Raw genomic sequence first — 27,872 nt, 5'->3', positions numbered from 1 at the left:
TGACATAGTGTTGTCCTGCTTCCTGCGAGAAGCTTTGCCCACTGAACTTCTAAGTGGCCACCCACAACCAGCGCCGAGAAGGCCACGGGGAATCTGGGTGAGGGGCACCACAGTCCAAAGTACAGGCAAGGCTTAATATTATCCAAAATGCTTGGAACCACAGACACTTCCGAATGGCCCCCCATACTCTTGATGGGACCCACCCCCCCCACACTCTCGATGGGACCCAAGCCTACTATTTCATATATGTCCTGCACATAGATACACTGAAGGCAGATGTGTATGTATGTATAGATGAACATATGTGTATATGTTTAATGTACCTATGTTTTGACTGTGATCCTTCATATGAGGTCAGTTGCAGAATTCCTCATTTGTGGTATCACGTTGATAGAACGTTTTTGAGTTAGTAGCATAGATCTGTCTGTAAGCCTAGCATCTGGGAGGCAGAGGCAGGAGGACCCTGAATTCCCGGCCAGCCTGTGTCATATAGTGAGTTCCAGCCCAGTCTAGGTTATAGAGAAACAGATTTAGATTTCGGAGTGCTTGGACTTTGAATTTTCAGATTAGAGACGCCCAACATCTATATTTCTAACAATTGTCATTACTATAATCATCCCAATAGGACTTTAATGCATAATGTTTTTCAAATAGCTGTTTCCGGTCTCCCTTATTCTCATTGGGAGTGTTAGCTTCACTTGCCACACTAAACAAAGCAGCGGGGAGTTTTACATGCACTGGCTAAGAAAATGTCCCTACCTGCTAGCGACTATGCTTGCTATTGTTTTAAATTCCAGCCCCTTCTTTCTGTAAAAGATATTTGTACTTCATGTGTTGTGGCCATTTTAACCTCAACTGTTTCTTTTACTGAGAATCTCTGGAAACAACGTCCCTTAGATATTATTCATGTGACAATGATTTATGCATTTATCTTTTCTAACACATACAGTTTTGGCCAAATATAAAATCTAGGAAAGCAGATTAATTTTCTGAACTTTTTGAAGATGCTAGTCCACTGTCTCCTGGACATGAGGAGCAAGTCCCAGGTGCCATTATCATGTGTGTTTGTTCTGGATTTTTTTTTAAAGATTTATTTATTATGTATACAACTTTCTGCCTCCACACGCCAGAGGAGGGCACCAGATCTCTTTACAGATGGTTGTGAGCCACCATGTGGTTGCTGGGAATTGAACTCAGGACCTCTGGAAGAGCAGTCAGTGCTCTAACCTCTGAGTCATCTCTCCAGCCCTGGATACTTTTCTTTTATTATACTTCACCAAAGACATGTCTGTCTTCTTTCTTTCTTTCTTTCTTTCTTTCTTTCTTTCTTTCTTTCTTTCTTCTCCTCCTCCTCCTCCTCCTCCTCCTCCTCTTCTTCCTCTCTTCTTCTTCTTCTTCTTCTTCTTCTTCTTCTTCTTCTTCTTCTTCTTCTTCTTCTTCTTCTTCTTCTTCTTCTTCTTCTTCTTCTTTTGGTTTTTCAAAACAGGGTTTCTTCTTTCTTATTTATACGTTGTTGCTATGTGTTCAGAGAAAACAGGTTTTCAAAGCATTAAGCCATTCACCATAGAGATGTGAGAAAAATTATAAATATGGCAGATAAGAATCTACCTCCATCTCTCATATAAAACTTCTAACATCCTCCATCGAACACATCACTGCATTTTTATTCAACACCATACTCCATCTCATCCTGGTCCTGGAAAATTCCGCTGGCTGCCACTGTAGGATTTGAGCTAGAGGTCATCTTATTTCACAAGCCAGTCACATCACAGTTCTCGGATGTGCCGGGTGAGAAAGGGGCTTGAAGACATTTCCCCTTTCCCGGCGCGAGGCTCTTGAGAAGCAGCTGTCTACGGCACAGTGCTAAGATCACTGACCCCAGACCCTGAGATCCACCCAGTTCTGTCTTACAGCTGCACTCCGGGCCGCCCTGGATCGACACCTCCCCTTTTCTAAATGTCCAAATGCTGGCCCTCTTCTTCAGTCTGGCTCACCACATGCTCGCCACAGAGACAAATGTCCCCACTTACTTCTTCCTGACGGGTTTGTCACAACTACAATAACTTTATTCATCCCAAGAGAAGGAAATGTTCTTACTTGGGCGCATCAATGGAGCGAGGCTCCGTCGACTCAGCGTGTGTGCCACGTGGTTGCTGTCTGAACTGCCTGGGGGGGGGGGTATGGAAATACTGCCTATAGAAGTGTGTAGCTTCCTGCCTGTGTCTTCACAAACAAAAGTTTCAAGTGCTATGTGTAGGGTCTTTTATTGTTTTTAATTTTAAAAAATCTTCTATTTTTAAAGTATGATAGAGACTTCGTTATATAAATGCAGATGCTCGAGTGTGCTAATTTGCAATGAAGCCAAAGTTGGTAGGTTAAAAAAAATATCAAGAGTAAACTGTATCAGAAGTCCTAGAAGGCAGGACATGTATATAAGACAAGATGTAACTGGAGGAAGGGACAAGAAGGACAAACTGAAGGAAGACGGAAAGAACCTAGGAAAATCCGAGACATCCGCTCAGCTGGGGAGGAAAGGTGTTGACTTCAGTGTGTGGATCATCTGACTGAAGTACAGAGCTACTGAACCAGGAGCAGAGACAGCAGCCGTTATAATGGGTGGAAGCCCTGGATGTGGTCAGCGGGATCTTCATTAGTTTTAGAAACTCTAATCAATCAGGACAACCATGAGACCTTGCAAAGAAAAATTCCCGTCTAGTGCAATTTTACCAATTACCACTAGAGGGCACGCCCGCCTAATGAAGATCAAATGGAGCACACAGTATACCTAGATGAAAAATTAATCTAGGGGAAAAAAAGTAATCTAGGAAGTGAAATTATTAATGAGTTTTATTTCTTTCTAATTTCCTACATTTTACGATGGCAGCGCAATTAACACATTACTTATATGATTACTAAAAACATCTATAAATAATGGATGAAAATGAACAGCCCACCATCATCCAATCCATAAATGGGGTGATGATCTTAATAGATACTACTCTAAAGAAGACTCAAATGACCAGCAAATACTTCAAAGTGTTTGAAACCTCAACATCCTTAGCCAGTGGGAAATACAACATCAAACTTCTTTGATATCCATCTTACCACCAGGAAAAGAGATCCGGGGGGTGGGGGGAGGCAGGACCTTATACAGAGCTTGTGGGAGTTAGCTGGAGTCATTCTAGCAGTTAATATAGATGCTACTGAAACTATTGAAAATAGAATAAAAATATGGCCCAGCGGTGTCACTCCTGGATATGTGCCTGAAAGATTCTGCGTCGTCACACCGCAGGGATATTTGGACACCCATGTTTGTTGTTGCAGCACCTACAATAGCTGAGAAATGAAACAGCCCTAGACGCCCATCCATCAGATGAGCACAGGGAGAAAAGGTGGGGTGCAGAAACAAAGGAATTTTATCAGCTGTAGGGAAAAAGTTAAACCGTGACACAGAGTGGAGCCAACAGCTGGAGATTGTTACGCAATGGAAAAAGAGCCAGACTCAGAGAGAGAAATACCATGTTTCCTCTCATACAGGGAACCTGGATTTGTGTGTGCAGAAAGCAGAAAGGGGACTGTGATCTAAGAAAAGAGGAAGTGACCTCCTGGGGAGGGAAGTGAGAGTAACAAGTCCCTGGTTCTCCACCTTCCCAGTGCTGTGACCCTTTAATACAGTTCCCCGTGTTGTGATGACACCCCACCACAAAATCAGTTTACTGCTACTTCATGATTGCAATTTTGCTGCTGTTATGAATTGTCATGCAAAGATCTGATATGCAGGATATCTGATATGAGTCCCCTGTGAAAGGGCCATTTGACACCCCCCGCCCCCCAAGGGAGTTGTGACTTAGAGGGTGAGGAGCACTGGAACAGGGGGCCATGAAAGCGGAAGAAAGAACTGCTTGGAAGCGGAGGGCAGAGCGGATGTGGGGGTGAGGCAGAGAAGGCAGATGACTAAGAATGAAGTATAACGGCATAAATGTGTGAAAATACCAGAGAAGCCCGTGACCCCAGATGTAACTTAAGCAATTAGTTTTAAAAGACTTGCCCAATAACCTCCTATCTGATGGGAAGATAAAAGGGTGTGTGTAATGCCCACATAGATGCTTGTGACAAAGTATTAATTCTTACATATCTCTGGAGAAGATGTGTACATCTCCTTGGCACTAATCCCCCAATTTCCCTGTGGATTTCAATTTTCATGATAAAAACCTGAAAAATACTTTGAATATAAAATTGAAAAAAGTTGGGGGGGGTGAATAAAATAATATTCATATCCTTTAATCCAAAGATAATTTCTACCTAGTAATAGAACAAACACCGTACTCACCCTTGGGTAGTACTGAGTAAGCATTTGGAAATTCTTATCCTCAAAATATTTGCTTAAGCATTCCATTCTGCTTGCGAAGACTTCTCCATTTCAAGGGCAGAACACAGCAGCCAAGAGTTCCGACCAGGGACTATTTTCACTTATTAACGACTTTCAATAACTTAGTAACTAAAAATAACCCCTGATTTTGCTACTCGTGGGTTAGAAATTTGAGGAAGGGCTTGGCCGGGTAATTGCTGCTTCCCACCAAGCTGCAGCTCGATGCCAGCCCAAGCTTGGGGTTTCGGAAGGCTCCACGGGACGGGAGATCGAGGACAGTTCCCTCATAGGAGCTGCAGCTGCTGCCCCCCCACCACCACCACCATCTCATCTGGCCTCACCAGTACGAGATGCTCTCAGGGAAGTGAGATTTCTTACAGCACAGCTTACAGTCCAAGACTCTAAGCAAACCAAGCAGCTTTGCTATTGTTGTAGCTGAATGTCGAATCCCCTGCGGAAGCCCTAGGGGGACAGGCTTGGTTCCCAGAGTGGTGTCTGGACAGTGATGGAGTCCGTGGGAGATCTACGGTCACTTGGAGCTGTAGGACCCAGGCTCATCTCATCTATCTGCTTCCGAGCTGGAGATGTGGCCACTCACATGGACATGCATCCTGCCAACCAGCCAACAGAATGGCCCGTATTAGACATGAACCTTCCAGACCATGAGCCAAAATAAGCCTCTACTTCATAGACCATCTGTGTCTACTATTTTCACATGATGACACAGAGGGACTAATAATGTACCTTTAATAACCTAACTGCATACACGGAGCTGGACTTCAGTTGCAGCTTCCTGCAGGATGGAGGCAGCTGTTCCCACAGTGTCTGCTAATCGGTGGTTTCCTCTGGGAAGGTATGGAGGGTCTTGGTGAGTTTTCAGGGCCTGAGTTCTTTTTTCTTAAATAGAAACCTTGAAATATAATAAAGGTATCATATCTCCATACTCACGAATACTGCCTGGCCATTAACCATCCCACCCCACCTATGCCTGCCCTAAGTAAGAGCGTTAGCTGAACACACTGTAATCAAGCGGAGACTCCATTTCCTACTCTACCTGTGACTAAGAGACCCGGGCTGGGCTAAGTTCTAACGGATGGAACATGTGTGCATGTGTGCACTGGAGGGTGATGTGGGCACTGATGTCAGCCTGTGAAGAACTGTTCGTCCTCCCTTTGCCTTGACTCCTTCCTGATGCCTAGGTCCATCTTGGATGGTGAGCCTACAGCCGTGTTGAAGATGGTTCCTTCCTCTATCTGCCTGTGCCTGTCAATCAGCACTGTAGATGGGTGTGGTCTTGAAGAATGCTACTCTTAGCTGGGTGGTGGTGGCGCACGCCTTTAATCCCAGAACTCGGGAGGAAGAGGCTGGTAGATCTCTGAGCTTGAAGTCAGCCGGGTCTACAGAGAGTTCCAGGACGGCCAGGCTACATGGAAAAAGTCTGCCTTGAAAAATAAACAAAACGGTAAGACTACTCTCGTGCAACCCTGGGCAGGCTTCACCACTATAGGAGAGTTCTCATGGAACCCTGGAAGGGTTTTAAAAAGCTTAGTTTTGCCCTTCTCCAGGTTAGGATTCTTAATGCACTTCCATAACACCATCACCCTCCCTTCCCCAGGAACCTTCTCCCGCCACGACTGGCTCTAGTCTTGCAGGCCTTACAGCACAGATGGCTTCCCACACCTCACTCCCCTTCTCCTCAGTAACAGGAATCCTAGTTTAACTAAAAACCTATTTAGCTGGCAGTTACTCTGACTGTCTCCTTTGCTGAGAGCATGTCTGTATGTTCTGTTTGTGGCCACGGACCTGTGACCAGGCACTGACTTCAGGTTCCCAGAAATGGAATGGCCCTTCTTTAGCCTGTCTTCCCTTCCTCCAGCCTAACCTGGGTGATGGCTGGAACTCTTGTAGTCAAGGAGTAACACCTAGAATGGAAGCTTCATGCTAAGGAGGGCGAGACCAACATGCATCTGAGGCTCTGATGACATCAGAAGGCACCAAGCCAGCTCTACATCACCTACCTCTCTTTAAGAATTTTTAGGGGCTGGAGAGATGGCTCAGTGGTTAAGAGCATTGTCTACTCTTCCAAAGGTCCTGAGTTCAAGTCCCAGCAACCACATGGTGGCTCACAACCATCTCTAATGAGGTCTGGCGCTCTCTTCTGGCCTCCAGGCATACAGACAGAATCTTGTATACATAATAAATAAATAAATAATTTTAAAAAATATTTTAAAAAAAGAATTTTTAGTTGCATGTCTGTGCCTGTTGTATGTCTATATACAACACGCTCCAGGAAGCATGATCTCAGATTCCGTGGAACTGGAGCTGCCAGTGGTTGTATGCTACCTGATGTATGGGCTAGGAACTGAACTTGGGTCCTATTGCATGTGCGGTATCCACTCTTTAAACTGATCAGCCATCTCGCCAGCCCCTATTGCTCATTTCTTTAGACCCAAATTTCCTGTTGTCTTCAGCTAACTCTAGTTCTGAGTCATTTGTGTTTTAGTAGAGAGAGCCAGACTTCAAATGAGCAAAGGGAGGCGGCAAGGCAAAGCACTCCGACTTCAGTACCACATGATCCTCATGTCCACAGCCTCTAAGACGGCCATTCAACTTCCTTTAGACCCATGTGAAACAAAGCAGGGGGACCAAGGTGAGCGCCGGGAAAGAAAACAAAAGATTTCCACGGGCCTGTCTTCATGTTGCTTCCAGACATTAATTCATCTTCATAACCTTCCAGAAGATACTGATCTCACAGGACGAAGTTCTGGCAGGCTCCAAGGTCTGTCTTCTCCAGAGTAAGACGTACAGATAATGGGCCTGGTGCAGGATTCGGTCAGGCCCATCACCTGCTGCAGACCCCTGGTCCCTTGACTTTCTTTGCCTGCCTCAGACCCTTTGCCTGCTGCAGTGAACTGAGCAAAACAACTTGTTTACCTGTGCCTGCAGCTGCTCTGAGCACGAGACCCTGATGGCAGGGGAGTGGGTTCTGTTGAGGCCTTCAGCTGAAAGATCCTGAGAGCTGGGTTGTGGCTATCAGCTAAGGATCCCTATATAAGCTTCCCTGGAGCACAATAAAGTTGGCACTCTTGTATCAAGGATGACCCGAGTCCCCGTGTCTCTGTCTATGTGTGTGTGTGTTTAATTCTCCAGCCTAGTTCCCGGCTCGCGTACGGGCGCTACAGATAATCTGTATCACATTTGGTCTCTGGGCCTCAGAGGCGGTAGCACTTGATCCCTGACCTAAAGGGGTCTCTAACCTCTGCTTCAAACAAACTCCTCGAGATGTGCCCAGGCCAGCCAAGTGCTGAGTAGAAAACCGGGCCAACGGCTCCTGGAGTGGCAAACCACCTGATGCTGCAAAACTCCCACCTAGAAATCTGAGACCCATATTTCTTAAAAATGAGGCTAACATTATGTTACATAAACTTATTAGTTACGTAAACTTATATAAGCTAAGTATTTGCAGAATTTTATGAATTTTTGATAAATATATGTTCTATTTGCGTGCAAAAGAAGTCTGGTAGGATCCTGCACCACAATATAAATCTGGTAGAGGCATGGATATTACTGTAATCTGTTTTGACTTCCTAAAACAAATATGGAATAAAGGGGAGATGACATTCTTAAAGTAAGATTTTCAAACCAAGTGCTGCCATTACCCTCTTACTCCCACCCTCCTGGTCTTTCCTAAGAGGTTCAGTCCTCCTGGCAACCCACCCGACAGGGACCAAATGGAAACGAGAAGGTGAAGGCTACTGAAGACTCAGAAGCCTTGCCACAGAGACTACATCCAATACATCTGTCTACAATGGGGTGACTCTCAACGTGCCCTAGAGAGGGTGAGGCCATAGGGAAGACAAAGATAGTGGTCCTGAGCCCTCAGAGTCATGAGTAAAGGGCGGGCATAAGGAATGGCAGTGGGTGGACCAAGGGGTGCTGAACAGGAACAAAAGCGGAACCACAGCAAAGCCCGGAGGCAGGTGACCTGGGACAACTGTGGAATCTCTGAACTGTAAGAGAAGACAACTCTACATTTAACACCACGGTGTTTTCCAGCTGGCGCACCCCCTTGTTGTCCACAAAAGCATCAGGGATCCTGTCAACTATGTACACATGACCCTCAAAGCAGAAAGCTAACGCTTTGGGGCACACTTCAAAAGCAAACAGAATATGAAGAGACCTCGAAAAGGGACTCATTTTGAGGAAAACCTGAGAAGCCAGGCTGTTCTTCTTAAGCCTCTGCACAGCTTTAGCAGGCTTCAAATCATCCCGTTCCTCCTCTTCCTGCTCTGTACTTCCTGGACTCACACTAACATGCCCACGATCCAGGGCAGCCTGGTATCTCAGGCTGCCGTGGGGCCAGATGAGGCTGGGGAGGGGTGAAGGCACTGAAGGATAAAATGGACCAGTTCGGTATCTCAGTTCTTTACAGCACACATTCCATTCAAATCCTGGGTCTGCCCCAGGCATCCCCGATCAAGTTCACCCCTATTGTGCTTGCTTCTCCACTGGTAAACAGCAGCCACACAATCCTGGCAGTGTTCAGAACAAAGCATTTGGCCAGAGGCTGCTAAATGCATTAAGTGCTGAGAACATGAAGTCCAAACTACTCTCCACTCAACGGTCTGAGATGATGTGTCTCCTCTCGGCCCTGCGTCTGCTGCGACAAACAATGGGCTATCTCCTTTCAAAATCAGAGTTAAATAATTCATCTCAGAGCAGCAAGGGGAGACACAAGCAATGTAAAAGTTCAAGACGAGTGAAGAGGAGTCCATCGTTTTAGCCTGCACTCCTGAGCCCAAAACCAAAGTCACTAGCTCCTCCTTCTCCCCTCCTGGACAGAGCTTACCCAGTGATCTCTACCAAAACTGGCCAGATCCAAATGTGACTGTCATTCAGTAAGATCCGGGGTTTTAAGGAATCAACTGGGGGCGGGGGAAGGGGGGGTAGCTCTCAGCTAACGAATAACTAGCTGTACAAGATGACCTGAGTTGAACTGCTAGAACCCATGTAAAAAGGCCAATTGTCGCAGCACTGAGGTAGACTGGCGGATCCCTGGGGCTCGGTGGCCACCAGCCTAGCGCAATGGGTAAGTTCTCTGCCAGTGGGAAAGTAACAGAGACAGTATTTTGAGGAGTGACATGAGGTTGACCTTTGGGCTCCATAAAAGCGCACACGTGTACCTACACATACATGAACATGCAAGCACCCATGTGTGTTCGCGCTCACACACACACACTAGCAGGGAATGAAACTTTTACGGAGGACACCCTTTTAGGAGTACACATATGGGTGAAGTCTCAGTAAACACTGGGGGTGGGACAGATGTGCTCTGGCTGTCACTGAGGCCACAATCCGGAGTCTTAAGTGCCACTGCCACTGCAGAGCCTGCCTTATATCCGCAAACCCTGGACTCATGGGCAGCTTGCTGAGGTGCCCAGTAGACACTGCCTGAGCCAAGGGCACATGCCACAAGACAGCCCTCGGAGGGTTGAGACGCCATGCTTTCTGCAGACCACTCCCAGACCCGCTTGTTAACCAACTGGAAGATTAACAGCAGGCCTGCAGCCCTGGGCCCTCCCCACAAGCCAGCCTGGCTGCCCCACCTGGTCCCCTCCTCAGCTGTCCCTTGCCCTCCCCCAGTCGCAGCTACCCCGTTGTTCTCATTTTCTGTCCTTCTAGTGTCCTCTTGCTCTCTCACCTGCCTAGCTCTTCCCGTAGACTTCCCTCCCTCCCTCTATCCCCCCTACCACCACCGTTTTTACCTCCTTTCCTAGGACATAGACAGGAAACTCAGACAATTCAGCCTTTATTTTTGAAAATAATTCTGTAGATTTAATTTTCTTCCATGAAACTAAGGTCAGGCAACAAACAAAAACACACAAATTTCTCTCCAACCTGCTACCTGCAGCTTGGCGGGGGGAGATGTGGGAATGCTTAGGAAGGCAGGACAGAAGCTGGTTTGGGGCCAGAGATGTCCTGGGATACTTTGCTCTGAGATGGCCACCAGGAGCCAGCCCTCAGGGAGGAGCCTCTACACCAAACCCCAGGGGAAAAGAGGCACAGAAGTCAGCCCACTGTCTCCCACCAGGCTGGCACCAACTCCTCCTAACGGACACAGAGAGAACTGACTTCCAGAAAGGAGGGGTGCCCAAGTACGGGGCTTTCCTGACAGCTGACCCTAGCACAGAAATTGCTCTCCCTTTCCACCTCCCATCTCCCAACCACAAGCTGCTGTGCTGCAGGAGAAGAACATTAGAGAGTCAGCAGGAAGAGAGGCCAGGAGGCAGTGGCCCCAGGCACCCCAACAACTCCAATCTGACCCTGAGAGTGAAGCCCCTTTGGTTAGTCTCATTTGGCCACAACCCCATTCTTTCTTCCATAACCTAGCCCCACACTGGGGGAAGGTGAAGAAAGGGAGAATAGGTATATAAGGTGGGTTCATGTTCCGACAGAAGCCAGGTCAGGGTCAACAGGCCTGGTCAAGAGAGCTAGAGCTGCCAAGCTCTCTGCAGATGCCCTTACCCTGGCCCCAACAAGCCCAAGCCTCCCCATACCACACAGTGGTTTCTTGTTCAGTATCACCAAATACACCACACAATAGTTCTCCTGATAACAGGAGTATAACCCTCATCATGGTTTGTGCACTAGAATGCCACTGGGGAGGGGGGCACAGAAAGAGAAAGATTATAGACCCAAGAGGGAAACACTGACAGGATGGTATAGCCCGGGACTGCAGGCCTGTCTCAGCTCATGGTGTGCCAAGGAGACCCAGCAGGGAAAGGCAGGTGCTAGTTCCAGCTAGGATCATAGCCACCCCAGGTCTGTGGGGGTGCCAGATGGACACGCCGGCCCCGGAACTGAAAAGTGACAATGCCCCGATAGCCAGCCCTGGGGACACCGGACTTGAGGTCATCCATGACACCCAGGGCCTTAGCAAAGGCCTTGAAGCTGTCTCTGCTAGTGTACTGTACCCGCACCTCCCCCAGTTCCTTCTGGTCATTGGTCCTCACTTTCTCCACCTGCAGCTGGGGGGCACCATAGACACGGGCAAGGAAATCCCGGTCATAGGCCTCCTGCTGCAGGTACGACAAGTCCAGCTGGGTGAAGGACACAAACTGCTGGTTCAGCTTGATGAACTTAAGATGCTGGTCAAAGAACTGCCCATGGCTCACACCCTTGCGGCCAAAGGTCATCGTTCTCGAAATTTCTGGCCGAATACAGGCCCGTCCCTTCCGCTGCTCAGGTCTGCGCATCCAGTCATCCCAGAAGGCCTTGGGCCACTTGGGTTCCAGCTCTGCCCACAGTTCAGCCAACAGCAGCCAGCCTAGGCCAGGAAAAAAGTCTGTTCGATAGAGCAGCTCAGGTTTGCTCGAGTCTACCATCTGCTCCTTGCCGTTGTCATTCCATGCAGACACACACCAAAGGGAGGGGTCTGTTCTCAGCAGTGGATAGGTGGCCTGGAAGTACTCAAAAAAGTCTGGTGCCACCTCCAGATCATCCTCCACGACTACAACTGCTGGGAACTTGAACTTGTTGAAGATCTGACCCAGTGCCCAGCGGTAGTGCCTGGCGATCTTGTAGTAACCCTGGAACTTGCGGTGGTCTGGCTGTACAGCAATGTTACTCAGGTCTGGCTGCCGGATGTGTGTGATAGCACTGCCATAGGAAGCAATGACCTGTGCTGTCTCCTCGTGCCCACAGTCCTGGCTGACGATGATGGGGAAACGCTCAGCTGAAGGCCGATAGTGCAACAACTTATCCAGGCAGCGCCGGACAGTGCTGCGGTCACAGGCAATGACCAGGATGGGGATCACTGTTGGTGAGGGGGTCACAGGTACACGGGGCCAGGCTGGAGGGGCCACAGTGGGCACTTTCCACCTCTGGTTCCACAAAGCATGATGATCCCTGATTTGCTGCAACAGTCCCCGCTGCCGTTCCAACTCTACCTCAGCATCCTCGGCCAGGCGGATCACCTCACGGGAGAGGCTGGCGGGGTCGTCATCAAGAGCACTGTCTGAGGGTAGCCTGCCAGGTGCTGGGCGTGTCCAGAAGAAGAGGAGCAGTAGGGCATTCCAGCCCACAAAGATAATAGCACCCCAAAGCACAAGCCCTGCAGACTGCTTCTTCAGCATCCTGGCCCCCACAGGGGAGGGCAGGCAAGGGGAGGGCTCAAGGCTGCCTTGGGCTTGCCTGGCTCACTTTCCAAATCTAAGGGTTGATTCTTCCGCGCTGAGATTAGGAAGAAGCCATGAACCTAAAGAGAAGAGAGAAAACCAACTGTTACCTCAAGTATGTATAATTCCACATGCCACAGGGGGGAGGATGGGCACAGGGAGTAACTAAGGAAAAAGGGAAGCAAGGAGGTGGACTGCATCAGGACGGCATGCTCTACTGCTTCAAAATGAGGCAGAAAATGATGGTAGTGGGATAGGACGGACGGACGGACAGACGGAAGGAAGGAAGGAAGGAAGGAAGACAGTCATTCCTGGTTCCCTACCAGCCAGATCTCATTTTCTGTCTTTCAGCCAGAGTCTAGTTCAGAAGGAGGGAGAGGTAAGACCATTTAACCCCCATTCTTCAAGTCAAACTACCCTAAAATTACTGATTTTTTTAAAAATCAAATATCACACCTGACTTAGTAAGGAAACACAACGAAGGAGAATGTTTGTCTTTCTGTGTTTGGTTATTCTGTTTAATACAATGACGTCAGAAATAACGCCAGGCTGCCGACAACACTCGTGTTTATGGAGTCACTGCCTACAATATTCAAGTTATGGAATCAGCCTCAGTGTCGGTGACAGACCAACAGACACACAAAATGTGCTATAGATATACAATGGAGCATTACCCAGCTCCTGTTGATAGTATTGTGGTAACATACCAACAACAAAACAACAACTGGAAAATAGAAGAGGGGCTGGATGTGGCAGCACATGCCTTTAACTCCAACACTTGGGAGGAAAGGGCAGGCAGATCTCTTGAGTTTGAGGCCAGCATGGTCTATAAAGCTAGTTCCAGAAACAGCCAGGGCTAAATAGAGAAACCCTGTCTGGAAAAACCAAGAAAAAAAGAAACGAAAATAGTAATTATATTAATCTTAAAGTCATGCTGCCCACAATCTCAGTGGTTGTTAGTCAGCCAATACAAGTGAAACAACTGAAGACTGAAGCAAAACTACCTGTTTGCTGATGTGCGGGTTTCTAGAAACAGCTACACAGCAGCCAATGGCAAAAACCACTAACATACTTGCTTGCAATGGCCTTCAGAGCACAAAATCTAATTAGAAGTAATGGAGATGAAAACCCTATGCAAAATCTATGAAAACAAATATTTAAAGATAAACTTAAACATTCAAAAGCCTGTATGAAACAAAATTATATTTCCTAAAAAACTTAAAATACTTCAACATCCTTTTACTTGAATTACACTGGACCATCAAAAATTCAATAAATCTGCTTTTGTATGGAGACAAACAGGAATATTTGCGCAAAAGAGTGGTGGAGGGACTTGTTCAATGAGATATCAAAATAATAATTACTAAAAGTCTGCAATTAGACTGTGTAATAAATAAGTAGACTATGCAATGGAACAGAACAAGACTATAACTATTATACAGGAATTTGGAAAAATATAGGTCTAAAATTATATCTATATATGGATAATTTCCAAGTACACCAGAAATTCAAACAAATTATAAACAAAACAAGCAAACCAACAACTGAAGTCTAGGAGGAAATATGGGAGCTGAGGAAGGCTTTCTAGGTTTGACTCTTGGTGCAACAAAAGCAAACTGATGTTTTTCCTTACTTGAAAGACTTACAAGGGTAGAAAGAGTACAAGGAAAGAGAATGGACTGAGCACTTCTGCAGCATCAATCACTGACACATTATCACACTAGGGGAAGACTTCAAATAATAGAGGAAAAAGGGGCAAACAATTCTATAGAAAATGAGCCAATAAGGGTAGCTCATAAGAAATACATATAGTCCTTACACATATCAGAAAATGTTCAACTTCAAGCATAAGCAAAATGCAAATTAAATAAATACTACTCATGAGACTGACAAAAAAAATCAAAACCTGTCTCAAGTTTCTTATTGACCTCTGAAGAACTGAAGCTCTCAATCTGGGGCTGGAGGACGTCAGTAAATTTTGGGGTGAGTGGATATTTTTATTGTCTTGATTATCATGTTGATTATGGTAATCATTTTATGGAGATATATATATATATCAAAACAAACTGTACTTTTTAAACATGTGGTTTACTGTGTGTCAATTATATGTCAATAAAACTCTTACAAAAAAGACACTAAAGGCTGAAGATGTCTCAGTGGTTGCTTTGGCACAGGACCAGGGTTCAGATACCAGCACTCACAAGGTGGCTTACAACCATCCACATCTCCAGTTCCAGGGGATTTGACACCTTTTAATCTTTGAAAGTACCATGAATGCACACGTAGAAGTAAGCAAAACACTCATTCATATAAAATACAAAAAATAAAATTTTTAAAAATTTTAAGTTACTAATCATACAAAGTAAAACTGATCTAGACAGTAAGTTAAAGTAGATATAATAACCGGTATCTATTAAGGTATGCAAGAGAGCACCCCAATTCTGAGGGAATACACACTGAAATATTTAGAGGCAAAGGGGTGCATAAGAACAGGAAGCAGCGTAGCTGCACAGGTTGAATGGGGCACTCCCTCAACAGCACATGAACGTGATTATCTGAGTGACACTCTGGAGGGCCATTTTCATACCTGAAACTTTTTTGTAAAAACTGTTTCTAAATAAAATTTCTTTAATAAATAAAATAAGGCAATGTGGGCTCCATCTGAATAAACTTCATCCATTAGCTATTGTCCCAGCTGGGCACATTCAGTAAGGGAACAAAGCTGACTGACCAGTTTTACCTTGAATCTCTCAACTGCATACCTGCTCCTGCCGGGCTTTTTAAGGGGTAAGGACACAAGAAAAGGCCCTGGTCTCACTGACCCTTCGCTGCACTCACACCTCCATTCGCTATCCTAGTTCAAAACCTTAGGTTCCAGATCTACTCTCTACAGAACCAAGCCCGGCTGCCCCCGCAGTTCCTAGAATGCCAATATTCACAGAAACCTTAGGTCATTTCCACTCAGCTGTGGCATTACATCCCTACTTCATTATACCAGTTTCTTGGGAGAGTTGAGATGTACCAGTTGCCAGGTTCTCCTTTACTCCCCTTCAAAACGTGGTCAATGTTGAAACTTTCCCTATATTCCCATGGCCAGGATTTCAGGGTACCCCTATCTTCCTGCCTTCTAAGTAGGTGTCTAAGCAGGAAAAGGCTTTAATACAAAAGGATGGGAGCAAGACAAAGAGACAGAACTTCATTAACTTAAGTGCTGTCTTCTGGAATAGAGGAGTGGACTGTCCTTGAATCGTCAATGAGACACTTTAAACCTACCTACACGTTTTCAGGCTGGTGGCAAACCTTCAAGAAATCACCTTCAAATGACTTTTCATTTTCTCTAGATGTCGAACTAGGTGCAATGCACCCACTAGCATGCAGATCAAAGCAAGTCAGGATTGCCTGTCAGCAGGATTTTTAGCAAGTCTACAAACATTTCGAGTGACTGGATGGCTCACAGGAAAACCTCTCTCAGGCTCTTGGTTCCTTCCTGCCCTCCTTTCCCAGCCCTTCCATATGAACTCTTCAACAGCACTTGCTTGTTTTGTCATGAAGAGCGCAATTCCTGTTGTGGGAATCCATTCAGGCAATAGCCTTTTAGATACTAGCCCATTAGGTTGTGGTCTGAGGTACTAGAAGCACAGGCAGAAGGCACGCTCAGCCATTTTTCCTTTTGGCCCTATTCCCATGAATGCACACTGACCACGAGTGATGCCCTCTACAGCAGCTGCCATGTTTAGAGGTGTGATCCAATTCAGACCTTGGCTGGCAGGGTGGACAAGCTCCTGATTCCTTTCAGGCACCATAAGAAGGACACAGCAGACATGCATAAAGTCAGACAAGAAGCACTGCTTGGCATCATCCTGTATTTTTCTACATCTCTAAGACTCAATTTTCTCACCTCTATGATAGAAACGATCATGGAATACCTCAGTATGCTGCTTTAAGAATGAGTGAGACAATCCATAGCGCATTTAGAACAGTACCAGCTATACAACAAAATAAATGTCAAGACATCTTTGATGTCTTCAGATCATGAGAGTCCACCTCCCTATCACTGTCCATGCCAGTGAAACCAGCAAAAGGCAACCCAAGGATTGTATCAGCTCCACGCACTGCCAAACTACAAACTTCAGCATGCAAATGTGCATGCAACCTAAGTGTCTTCAGTGTGGACACCACACATATGCACAATCCCTCCACTGCTATTTCCAATCCAAAACGCACCGACAAACAGTTTCCTAAACTCATTCGACAAGAAAATCCCACAGTTCCACATTTGGTGGCGTTGGATCTAATCTAATATTGGGCTGTTTATATTCTCCACCCCACTTGAGTGTCTACTCACATTTTTGCTACAGAAATGAACATAGTGGATTATCATGCACTGTTCTTAGAGTTTTTTGAGAATATCATACAGTAATATTTTGATCACAGTTTCTGTCACACACACACACACACACGCAACAGACAAAGACATCCAAGGTCCAAACCCCCCCTTAACTCCTCTTGTTTTGCACTCCCATTTGTGCTGCCCATAGACTCATGGTATGGAGCCATCCACTGGAACATGGATGACTTAGCAGAAGTCACACCTTTAAAGAAAACTCATTCTTTCTCCTCCCCAATCCAGTGGCTGTCAACAGCTCCTCAGTTAGGGGTGAGGGCTCATGAACAACTCCCCACTTGGTACTAGATTCTAACTTCAGAAACATGGCTAGCCCTAAAAGCTTCAGAGTTATGCCAAGGGTTGAAACAGTTCCCCATTCATCGCCATTCTTATTTCAAGCCCTCAACCCCTTTAACCTGTTAATCTGGAATCCCTGGTAGTTCCCCAGCTGAAGTGACCTACCTGTGGCTTCTCTCTAAACAACCTCTGGTAGCAGGTGATACTTGGACACAATTAAGTAAAATTAAGAGAGGCTGCCACTACCCACATGGAATAAATTCAAACTCCTTAGTTTGACAAAAATGTGTCAAGTTTATGTTGTGGATCATTTGTTTTAATGATACAAAAGTGTATTGCATTCTTTTACGTTGCATTAGTTTAAGTCTGTGAAGCTGTGTTACTTTGCCTGTCTAAAACACCTGATTGGTCTAATAAAGATTTTACAGCCAATAGCGAGGCAGGAGAAAGAATAGGTGGGGCTGGCAGGCAGAGAGAGTGGGAGAAATCTGGGAAGAAAAAGGTGGAGGAGTAAGAAAAGAAGAGGACACCAGGGGGCAGCCACCTGGCTACAGAACAAGCCATGGAGTAAGAAGAAAGGTATACAGAATAAAGATAAAAGCCCAGAGGCAAAACATAGACAGAATCGTCTAAGTTAAGAAAAGCTGGCTAGAAATAAGCCAGGCTAAGCCCAGGAATTCATAAGAAAAAAATAAGCCTCCATGTGTGATTTATTTGGGAGCTGGGTAGTGGCCCCCCAGCAACAGAAATGGGCTTCACAACTGATGTGCATCCTTCTGTAATCGCATTTCTATCATGAATGACAGGGATCCCACATGAGCCGTAGGACTGGGTCCCTCCCCAGGAACTGCTTCTGCACACCGGTGTCTTTGCTCCTCAAGTGCTGCTACCAGTGCTCCACCTAAAACATTCACATTCCCTAGGCGTGTGGAGCATCCCGGACACTACAACCAAACCTCCCTGTGACCACTCTTCCTCCGCACTCGCTCCACGTGGTACGAGAATCTGATCATCCCTTCCTTGGCTCTTATCTCACTCCTTAGGGAAAGAGGCTCCATGTCCTCTACACCTGCTACAGTGCTTGGACATGTGAAGTCTTGAGAGGCTGCATGAAGGACTACTTCTGCTATTAACGAATCCATAGAGAATGAAGGTGAAAACAGCAGCAAAAGTGAAGAACTGAACTTTCCACAGAGGACTGCCACATCTCCCCTTCTGGAAGCTCTTCATTCAAAATGATGGCTCTTCTTCCTCCATAGGGGAGGGTCCACATACCTTCCCTGTGATTCTGAGGCGACCTATGACTCCTTTAAGTTATCCCTAAAAGACAAGATGGCTGGGTATGATGGAGCACACTTGTAATCTCAGCACTCAGGCAACAGAGGCAAGAGAAATGCCGGAAGTTCAAGACTAATCTGGGCTGCATAGCAAGACAGGACATCCAAGGTGTTCCAGCTGACAAGCTCAGCTAGCATTCCCGCTCACTACTATAGCTAACCACTAAGGATGGAAAGGAACCAGCTATATCTGACTGCAACAACAAAGTCCACTAAGTTTGGGGTGATTCATTACAGCAGACTGTACTTAAATGAGAACATGGAACACAATCTCGGATAAGTAGGGCGAGTGCCCCTCTCTACCTGCTACACTCGGGTCCCAGCCCAGACTTGAAAGACTGACTGCTCTACTCTCACCCATTTCTTATCAGTGGTTTTTGTTAACTTACTTAACATATTGGCTTAAAACTGTTACAATCATTTATTCCTTCACCCAATGTCAATAGTTGAAGAATTTAGAAAACGGGGCAGAGGGAAGGACCTGTCTCTGCCATTTGTCAGGACCTTGGGCTGGAAGACTCAAATGCTGAGGGCTAGGCTCCTGTAGATGGTCATTTTCTTAACACATCAGTAGTCTGATGTTGACCTTAACTGGGACAGTGGCTGGAGAGCTGGCTGGAACACCATCATGTATGTGTTCTTTCCAAGGGCTCCAAGACAGCAGGTATAACAAGCAGAGTTCTGCTATGACAAGCTTGCACTTCCGCATCTAGCCTCTAAGGTCGATTCCATCCATGCTTGCCCCCTCTCTGCCAAAGATGTTCCTTAAGCGACAAGTGAACAGAAACGGTCAACTTCCAACCAGGATCAGGAAAGCAAATGTTATACCTAGCTTTTAAGGATCAAGATGGAAGGAATGTTACTGAACTGTCCCTCCTATTTCTTTCTGCCTTGCCCACTATTTTAAAAAGCACAGTTTAAAAAATCCAGAGCACGAAGAACACATCACAGACAACGGCTAAGTGAACTACTTTCTGGTTGTTATACTCTGTATAAGGTACCAGGCTAAATAATTTCACAGGGAAGGAAGAACTGAAAAGGAGTCAGAGTAGATATGCTAAATAATTCAAGGCTGTAGAGGGTAAGACCCGAGGGGAAAAGGTGAGAGAGAAACACAGTGCTGGTACAGCAAAAGCATGAAAGCCCCACAGCCCAGCAACAGCAAGCCCCCAGAGCCCCTGAACCAGTAACCTGATGAATCGTTGTATCAGTTCCTCATCTGTAAACAGACAAGTTGACTTTGGTCATCTCCAAGGTCCCTGATGTCTGGAAGACAATAACAATTTCCCGATGTCCTAAGTAGAAAATTAGTTTAACTTGTTGCAACTGCCACAGAGTTTGGAGACAATAACAATTTCCCGATGTCCTAAGTAGAAAATTAGTTTAACTTGTTGCAACTGCCACAGAGTTTGAACACACTGTGGTGGAACCTTCTGAGAAACAGAAGCAGGGATGCACTGCCGCCATTATTAGTGATCTCCACACTAAAAGATCAAGTATTCAGCCAGGCGGTGGTGGCCTTTAATCCCAGCACTCGGGAGGCAGAGGCAAGCGGATCTCTGTGAGTTCGAGGCCAGCTTGGTCTACAAGAGCTAGTTCCAGGACAAGCTCCAAAGCTACGGAGAAACCCTGTCTCGAAAAACAAACAAACAAACAAACAAAAAGATCAAGTAGTAGTGACTGAATATGGGAAGACTCCAGAATCAAGAATTTTCCCGTCTTGATAGTATTAAAATAGGCAGACAATAATACGGGCCAACGATGTTCTTAAGCACGAAAGCCATTACAGTAGCAAGGGTTAACGAAAATGAAGCTTCGGGCTAAGGCCACTCATCCATACAGACAATTGGGTGGGCCAGTCCCTCTGAACATTTCGTAAAATGGGGGGCTCTGCACCTCTTGGGGGCCCCCCGTTTCACACACATTAGCAAAGAGATCAGGGAAAAGTTTTCTTGCCAACTTACATATTTCAATATTGAGTCAATTTTCCTTATGGCTAGGCAAAAACAAGCCCTAGTAACTTATGAAGCCTAGACTCTGATGAGGCTTGGAGAAAGCCCACTTTCTATTCCAGTCCCCTGCTCCCTCAAGGCGACCCCACCTCTCCCCAACCCGCCGTAGCAGTGCCCTCCAGCCGAGTTTCACAACAGCCCCTCCGGGAGAAGCCGCCCCCCCCCCCACACACACACAGCTAAAGGCCGGGAAGCCTGCCTCTGAGCGCGAAGTTCTCACTTCCCCGCGCGGGGGAGACTGCGCTCTGCGCAGCCCCGGGTGGGCCCGCCACGCTCGCCGCTCCAACAGCCCGGGCTTTCGGGCATACTCGGAACTCAGACCCGACTCCCCTGGCCGCGCGGCCTCCCTCCGCCGAGCTTCCTGCCCTCCTGGGACCGTGGACGCCGGCATCCGCCGACCCAACTCACCAGATACTCCCAACTCTCCCTGCCTGGAACCAGGCTCGCTCCGGACCGGCGAGACCCAGCGGCCGCGTCCCGTCTCGCCGGTCTTCCTGCGGCGCCCGCCGGGCCCTGCCAGCGGGCAACGTGGCCCTTCCCCGGGAGGGCGGGGCGGGGCTCCCTGAGCCCCCTCGGTTGGTCCCCGCCCTACCACGGGCGAGTCTGCGCTGGCCCCTCCTTCCGGGGCCTGCCTCTTCGGCTGACTTCCCGATCACCTGTCGAGACCTAAACAGCGGGTTTCCCCCGGTCTCCCAACTTCGAAAGGCAGTGGTAGAAGAGATGTTTGTCTGGGGCCCTTTCCCTAGTCACAACTCTCAGTGTAGATGCGGATCCCACTCACACCCTCAGCCTCGTCCAGTACAGACTTTCCCCAAGAGTGTCCCTTAATCCAGCCCAGCCCAGGAGTCTGAGTCTAGAACTTTACCGACTTTGAGGGGTGCGGACTTGGTGGAGCGTTCCCAAGTAGAGAGTTCATCAAACCCAACACGAAGAACCTGGAAACTATTGCCTATATCCAAACCAGGAAAGCCGCAGAGTTTGAGCTGGAGAAAGGCGAGGGGTGAGTGCAGTGCCTGCAATCAACAAGTACTAGGTGCAAAAAGGGAAGCTGGGGGAGGAAACACCTGCTGCCCAAGGCGAGCAGAAGTCATTTCGAGTCTTTCTTGTTTTTTTTTTTTTCTTCTGTGGGCGGGGAAACCAGAGATAGGCCTGTGCATAGTGTAAACCCTAAGCCCAAGGGAGGGAAGGAATCAGAGGCTTTTGTAGTAACCCAAAAGGTGAATGGGGGTGTGTGAGCCTGGACCTGGATTCCTTGGTATTTTAAAGTAAAAGAAGCCTGGAGGGAGTTTGAGGAGGGTGGAGACAAGCATTCATCAGAACCCCGAGGGACCTACGTGCTCAGCAACGAATGCCACAGTCAGAGCCTCGAGCAGCCTGAGAAAGGGGAGGGAAAAAGCAAACCAGGAACTTCAGGGCCTGACCTAGGTGTCAGCAGTGGCCCTGGAGCAGTTTCTGAGGTCTGAGTCCTGGAAATAGGCCCTGCAGAGCAAGCCAGATTTCAAGGGCTGGGCCATTTTGGAATTCAAAGAGGTATCTGGGAATCCCTACTGTCCACTCACCTTTACCACAACCTCACCCTCCCACGTCCTGTTGTACCTGACCCTTACCTCCCACCACCCATCTCTAACCGCGCTGTCTGGGACTCTTATGGCTCCTTAAGCAGGCAAGGAGTTAAAATTCTGAGGAGTCACTAGGTATAAGAGTCACCCTTCCCTCCAAGTCTGTTCTCCTGACCTCTCCGTACACTCTCCCAGCATCACCCCCATTCTAGAGACAAGTCTGGGGCTCTGGGTTAAGTATACATTTCCTGTCAAGTCATAAGCCCTAGCCAGATTTTAGATTTAGGCATTCCAGCTTCCAAACCTAGCACCCACGTGTTCTTGAGAACTGCTGGGACAGCTCTGTGCCCACGGGACAGGAACACAGTGGGGCAGCAGAGAAATCTTGATAGCAGCAGTTGGAATCCCGCCCTGAGGTACAGGAAAGGCTGACACGTCAGTGGAGTGGACTGGGTGTGGGTGTGGTGAGCGAATGCCCACCATTTCCAGTTTAGCTGACTGCACAGACTGTGACAGGAAACTCAAGCCCATGCATGTGCCAAGAGAATGCCACTGTTTGTCTACACCTTTGGTCCTCTTCTTACTTCCCATAAAAAGGAATTAAGGTGCTTACAGCCCTCACACTTAGTGCCAAAGTGTTAAGAAGACTGAGCAGCCCAGGCCTTCTAAGGCAGTGAGACAGGAAAGAGGTGGAGAGAACACAACTAACCACCTTGTCCACCTTTGCAGTCCTTTGCTTATATTCCAAGATAGTCGCCAAACACAAGAAGGAACACGGAGTTGAGATGGGATGAGTTTTTAAACAGGAGGAATAGATAGCATTTGGTCCAAGCAACAAGAATGTATCAGTAATGAAGCCTTGGGCTCTAGAGGTTGCACTGGGGAAGAACTGAAGAAACAGGAGCTGGGTGTCGAGACTCTGGGGATGAGCATGGGATCAGATTATGTGCAAATGGAAAAACAGGAAGATCTAGTCTCAGGATAACAGAGAATTAAAAGGTAATACACTTGCCTGCCTACTCTACTAGCACACACACACACACAAAAAAAAAAAAAAAAAAACTAAACTAACAAGGAAAGTAAAAAATATTCCAGGAACTTGCCCCTTATAAACTACAGCCTAGATACCCCAAAGTGCTTGCAGTTTGGAAAGAATTCATGCTCTGAATTTGTGACAGATCTTTACTTAAAAACATAAGAGGAAGCAAAAACGGAAGTGTTAAACTCGTGTTTTAGTTTCTTTTATCATTCCTCCTAACATGTCTGCCCCATACCATACAGCAATACGGAAACTCAGCTCGTTAACAACAGACCACTAAGCAATGCCTATGAAATCTTTTCATTAGCCACCTCCAATTCCTTCTAGAATAAAGGAAGGTCTAAATAAATTCAGTGTAAAATCTCCTGGCTAACAGCCTTGTTAAACACTTGAGTGTGGTACCCTAGCAATCTGCTGGCCCTGTGAAAAAGTTTGAGAGAAATGTCTAGCAGAAGAATCAGCAGGGGACAGGAGAGCTAGTGCTCTGGCAGGTCAAAGACTCTAGCTCACACTAAGGAGGAAATGACTTACCAAGGAGGCTGTCAGGGCACCTAGTTTCTCTCTCTCCCTGGAGGCTGCTGTAAGGCAACTCAGCACTCAACTGCACAAGTGTTAAGGGGTGTGGCATAAGCATATGCCACACCCCTTAGGTGAGCTCTTCCTGCTCAGGGCTTCCATAGCTCCTCCTCAAACAAGGAAAACAATCCCCAAGCGCTTCCTTAGAGTGAGGTAAGCTGGATAACAGCCTGGACACTTTGATTGACATGAACACTGGTCAATGCAATGTAACTCCTCAGTACTTGAGGTGCTGTAGGCACTCCACGTAGGATAAGGAAAGTTCCAGAACACACCATGCCCTGCAGGTGGCTCAGGAGGCATCTTGGCATTACATAGCCATAAAGAGATCACTGTGATACCTGTGTATAAGCAAAGATTGGTAACCATGCACCTGCTCAGTAGATTCGGGGAAGATGACACATTGACACTGAGACTCATACATATACAGCAGCCTGGCCTCCACGGGGGCCATGACAAGCTTCAGACAAGACAAAGAACAGTTCAGAGCCAGAAGACCTACTCAGGCTGAAATGCCCAGCCTTCAGGCCACTGAGAAAAGACTGGGACTCCCATGGCAAGGAAGAACAGGCATTGTTTTCAGTGGATGTGAGGTCCCTCTGTAACTGACTTACAGGCTTCATGACCCTAGCCCTCGCCACCACATGCTGCTGCCTCAAATGCAGGCACTGTGCGTGCGTCCCCTGCTCTTTGCTGTTTATCATCACTAGGAAAAGCAGGCACCTCGGTGTAGGGAAATTTTCAAAGAAGGAGCAGGCAGGTACAAAGACAGCTACTAACAAACTTGCTTGGGTTATGAACAATCTGAAGATAAATAAAAGCCCAAGAGATGTCAGTTTGGAGCCACCTGGCACCTGAAAGAGCAGACAAGGATCTGAGAGAGGAAAAAAGGTTCAGCACCCACTCCAAGAAATTAGGTTAGGTCTTCTCATTGGTCCTTGAGACTTAAAACTTCCCCAAGAGGAAGTAGCTGCAAAGCTGAGTGGAGAGCCATCAGAGCCAATGCAGTATCTGTCAGGATCCCCTTGAGTTAAGCTTTCCTAAAACTGTTCACCTTTTACATAACATGATGAAACAAATGCCAGGAAGGCCTTTAAATAAGATGTCTGCTAAGGCTGGCAGTGGTGGTGCACACTTTTAATCCCAGTACTCAGGAGGCAGAGGCGGTGGGTCTCCGTGAGTTTGAGGACAGCCTGGTCCACAAAGAGAGTTCCAGGACAGTCACGGCTGTTACACAGAGAAACCCTGTCTCGAAAAACAGAGATATCTGCTTATGGCTCTGGCAAGCATGCTCATTCAATAAAAGAACAGAACTTTCATCCAGAGCTTTTCTATGTATTACAATAAACAAGAAATCAAGTAAAATTGATGTGGCTGTCTTATATGAACAAGGTCTTTCAAAAGGCAAAATTATTTCGCTTGTTCCTAGTCGCAACCTGAGTGAAGTATTGTCTGGTGTGACGAGAACAGCACAGAAGGTGATTAACGTATCTCAGGCTGCACACTGAACAGGAAAGTTGGAGCTAGACCACAAATTTTACTGCTCCCCAAACTCAAGCTGTTTCTGTTCTTTCCATGAGGGTTCAAGACCTTAGCTTCCTTACTGGGAAAAAAGGCAGAGACAATTTAGGAAGTTATCTAGCCATTTCCTGCTCCAGCTCCCTCTCTACCCCTCCCTTAGTTAATAGATTCCCAAAACTAAGCAGTCTGCCTCTGCCAGAGTGAGTAATCCATTTCGGTCAGTCCAGACTGGTCTGAAATCCTATTAGCTCACTAGTGGAAAGGCCTTGAAAGGCACCTAATCCAACAGCCCTGCAGCCCGATTGCCTTGCATGCTCTCCTTGACCTCACCTCACCTATCTGAGCTCACAATTGCAAGCACCCAAATCCTTTACCAGCTATCTGTTGTGACCTCAGTAAGGGACAGGCTAGGGTCATATCTGCCCCTTGAAAGAGAGGTAGAGGTGATGCTTCCTGTGTACCATCAGAATAAGGTTCTTTTTCATCAGGGCACAGGAGGTGCCCTGACTTCAGACATGGCTGCCTTCCCAGACTGTCCCCATTCCCATCTCCTGCACAGCAACAGCAGGGCACCAAGTGAGAAAGGAGGAAGAACCTTACCTTTCTTTTCTTCTCTCAGTGGCTCCCCTGGAGATCATCAAGCCCCCCCCCCCCACTTAATACTCCATTTTCAAACTGAATCAGATTCACCAAAGCACAGCTTCTCTCCACTTATCCAGGTCCAAAGTCCATGGCCGGGTGGACCCTGACCGGGAGGAGTCTGGGGGGGAAGGGGTGTGTCCAGGCCCCTCCCCCCCCACTGCTGATTTCCGTGGCCCTTCCATGCAGTTATGACATCCCTTCATCCAGCTGGCTTCTAAAGCTCAGAGGCTCGTGGTAGGCAGATTCCAGGTATTATGCCATCTCCTGCTCAAGCAAGAGAAACCATCCACTGGTCCACTTGTGTTCTGCTGGGGCTCAGAAGAAACTGGCTGTAACATCGACATGGCCCAGGAAGCTTTCTCTGGGAACCTGTGGAACATTTAAACATTATGACACTCTCCAATCTTTCTGAGACCTCCATGTTGACTATAGTCCTTTACCGTGTTCAGCCAACAAACGCTCTTCAACTACTCCACACAATTTGTACAAAAAGTACATACTTCATACACAAACTGTAGCCCCATCATTCTGAGCATACGTGTATGTGTGCTTGGGTCCTAACTACTCTCAGTACAGACATGCAACCAAAAGTACTGTCAGTGTGGAAAGACGGTCCTCTAAAAATACAGAAAATAAGGTCCCACGTTCTAAAACACCACTTACTAATCCTCTCTCTCTCTCAAGCTTCTTTGGGGGTTCAGTGTTTTAATCTCCTACCTCCTGTCAATGGGACTGAATCCTACCCAGACCTAGATGCTGGCACCTTCCACAGGCATCCCCTGCAACCCTCACCTCCCCCACAGCTTCCGAAACTATGCCAAGGATGTAATTCCCAATTTCTTTCAAACTCCTTCCCAGGGCCACTCCCGAGAGCACTCTCCTGGACTATCTGAGGCCTGAGTCCTGCTGGCAGAAGTCCCAATTTCTCAGTCTGGGAGCCCTCCTTGGTGCCCCTGCCCTCTGTGAGTTTTACAGACATACGGACACACAGACACACGCGCGCGCGCGCACAGGCACGCGCCCCTCTTCTTGTAGGGGCGTGGCGGACACAGGACACCCCCCGCTAAGAACTTAACTCCTCCCACCCTTCCCTTCTGAACCCCGCGCTAGGCGCTCGGCGTTCCCACGGCACAGTGACACGGAGACCCTCCCAGCACTGCGAACCCTTGCTTCCGCCGCGCCTGCGACTTGGTCCCTGGGCGCACGGGCTCCTTACCTGGACCCCGCCCATCCGATCCCGGCTGGGAGCCCCGGCTCTCCCAGCTCCAGATCCAGGCCGGGCCGGGTCCCAGCCGCCAGCAGGCCCCACCCCCTCGACCCCCTGTGGCCCGGCCCTCCCCTCGCGCTCCTCTCCCCCTCCCGCCAGGCGCCGCAGCCACTTCCGCCCGTCCTCCGGAAGTAGGTCCCGGGCAACCGCTGCCTCCTCACATCCCGCCCATTGGCCTGGTCCTCGCCGGCCCATCATCACCACCGCCGCCGCCACGGGAGCACGGGAGGTGGGTCTGCACGCTTGAGCCAGTTCTACAGTGTTGGCGAGGTGGAGGACGGGGCGTTGGAGAAGCCCCCCCCGTGAGGACGTAGCCGGGGGCTCGGGGCGAGAGCCGTACGCTGGGGGGCGGGGCGGAGGCTGAGGCCTAGAGCCGGAGCGTGCGTCACTCCGAGCGGCGCGGGAAGTAGCGCGCACGCGCCGCCGGGCTTCGGCTGGTCGCGCGAGTTGACGCTCCGACTGCCCGAGGGGGAGGGAACTTGGGCGGGAAGTGGAGGCGGAACCTGCGCAGGCTGCCCGGCCTCTATCCCACCGCCGGAAGGTCGCCTAGCAACGGCCTGGTTGAAGTGGCTTCTGAGGCCAGGGACCTTTTTAGGTCTGTTAGGCACTGTTTATGCCTGTTAGCACAAACCTGTTACCGAGCTGAGTTTCCTGTGTAGCAGTGCCAGAAAAAGTTTTATTTCATGCAA

General features: G+C 47.8%; 1 protein-coding gene across 4 annotated transcripts; it reads right to left on the bottom strand.

Annotated features, from left to right (window-relative positions):
• Positions 1-10,162: 10,162 nt before the first annotated feature.
• On the bottom strand, positions 10,163-27,249 carry Mgat1 (alpha-1,3-mannosyl-glycoprotein 2-beta-N-acetylglucosaminyltransferase). 4 transcript variants are annotated; one of them, XM_050158541.1, is made up of 3 exons: positions 27,133-27,249; positions 25,875-26,285; positions 10,163-12,626 (listed from the first exon to the last, which is right to left on the bottom strand). In XM_050158541.1, exon 3 carries the CDS (start codon positions 12,502-12,504, stop codon positions 11,161-11,163), a length of 1,344 nt encoding a protein of 447 aa, XP_050014498.1. In that variant the 5' UTR covers positions 12,505-12,626; positions 25,875-26,285; positions 27,133-27,249; the 3' UTR covers positions 10,163-11,160. The 4 variants fall into 4 exon arrangements, with proteins under 4 accessions (XP_050014498.1, XP_050014500.1, XP_050014502.1 ...); XM_050158543.1 differs by lacking the exons at positions 25,875-26,285; positions 27,133-27,249 and adding exons at positions 19,759-19,833; positions 20,988-23,642; XM_050158545.1 differs by lacking the exons at positions 25,875-26,285; positions 27,133-27,249 and adding an exon at positions 23,709-25,853.
• Positions 27,250-27,872: the final 623 nt, after the last annotated feature.

This window comes from Alexandromys fortis, unplaced genomic scaffold, assembly GCF_014885135.2.
Source record: "Alexandromys fortis isolate MF-2015 unplaced genomic scaffold, M_Fortis_MF-2015_v1.1 scaffold_99, whole genome shotgun sequence".
NCBI lineage: Eukaryota > Metazoa > Chordata > Mammalia > Rodentia > Cricetidae > Alexandromys > Alexandromys fortis.
Note: the sequence above shows the minus strand (reverse complement) of the source record. Positions and strands in the feature narration are given on the sequence as shown.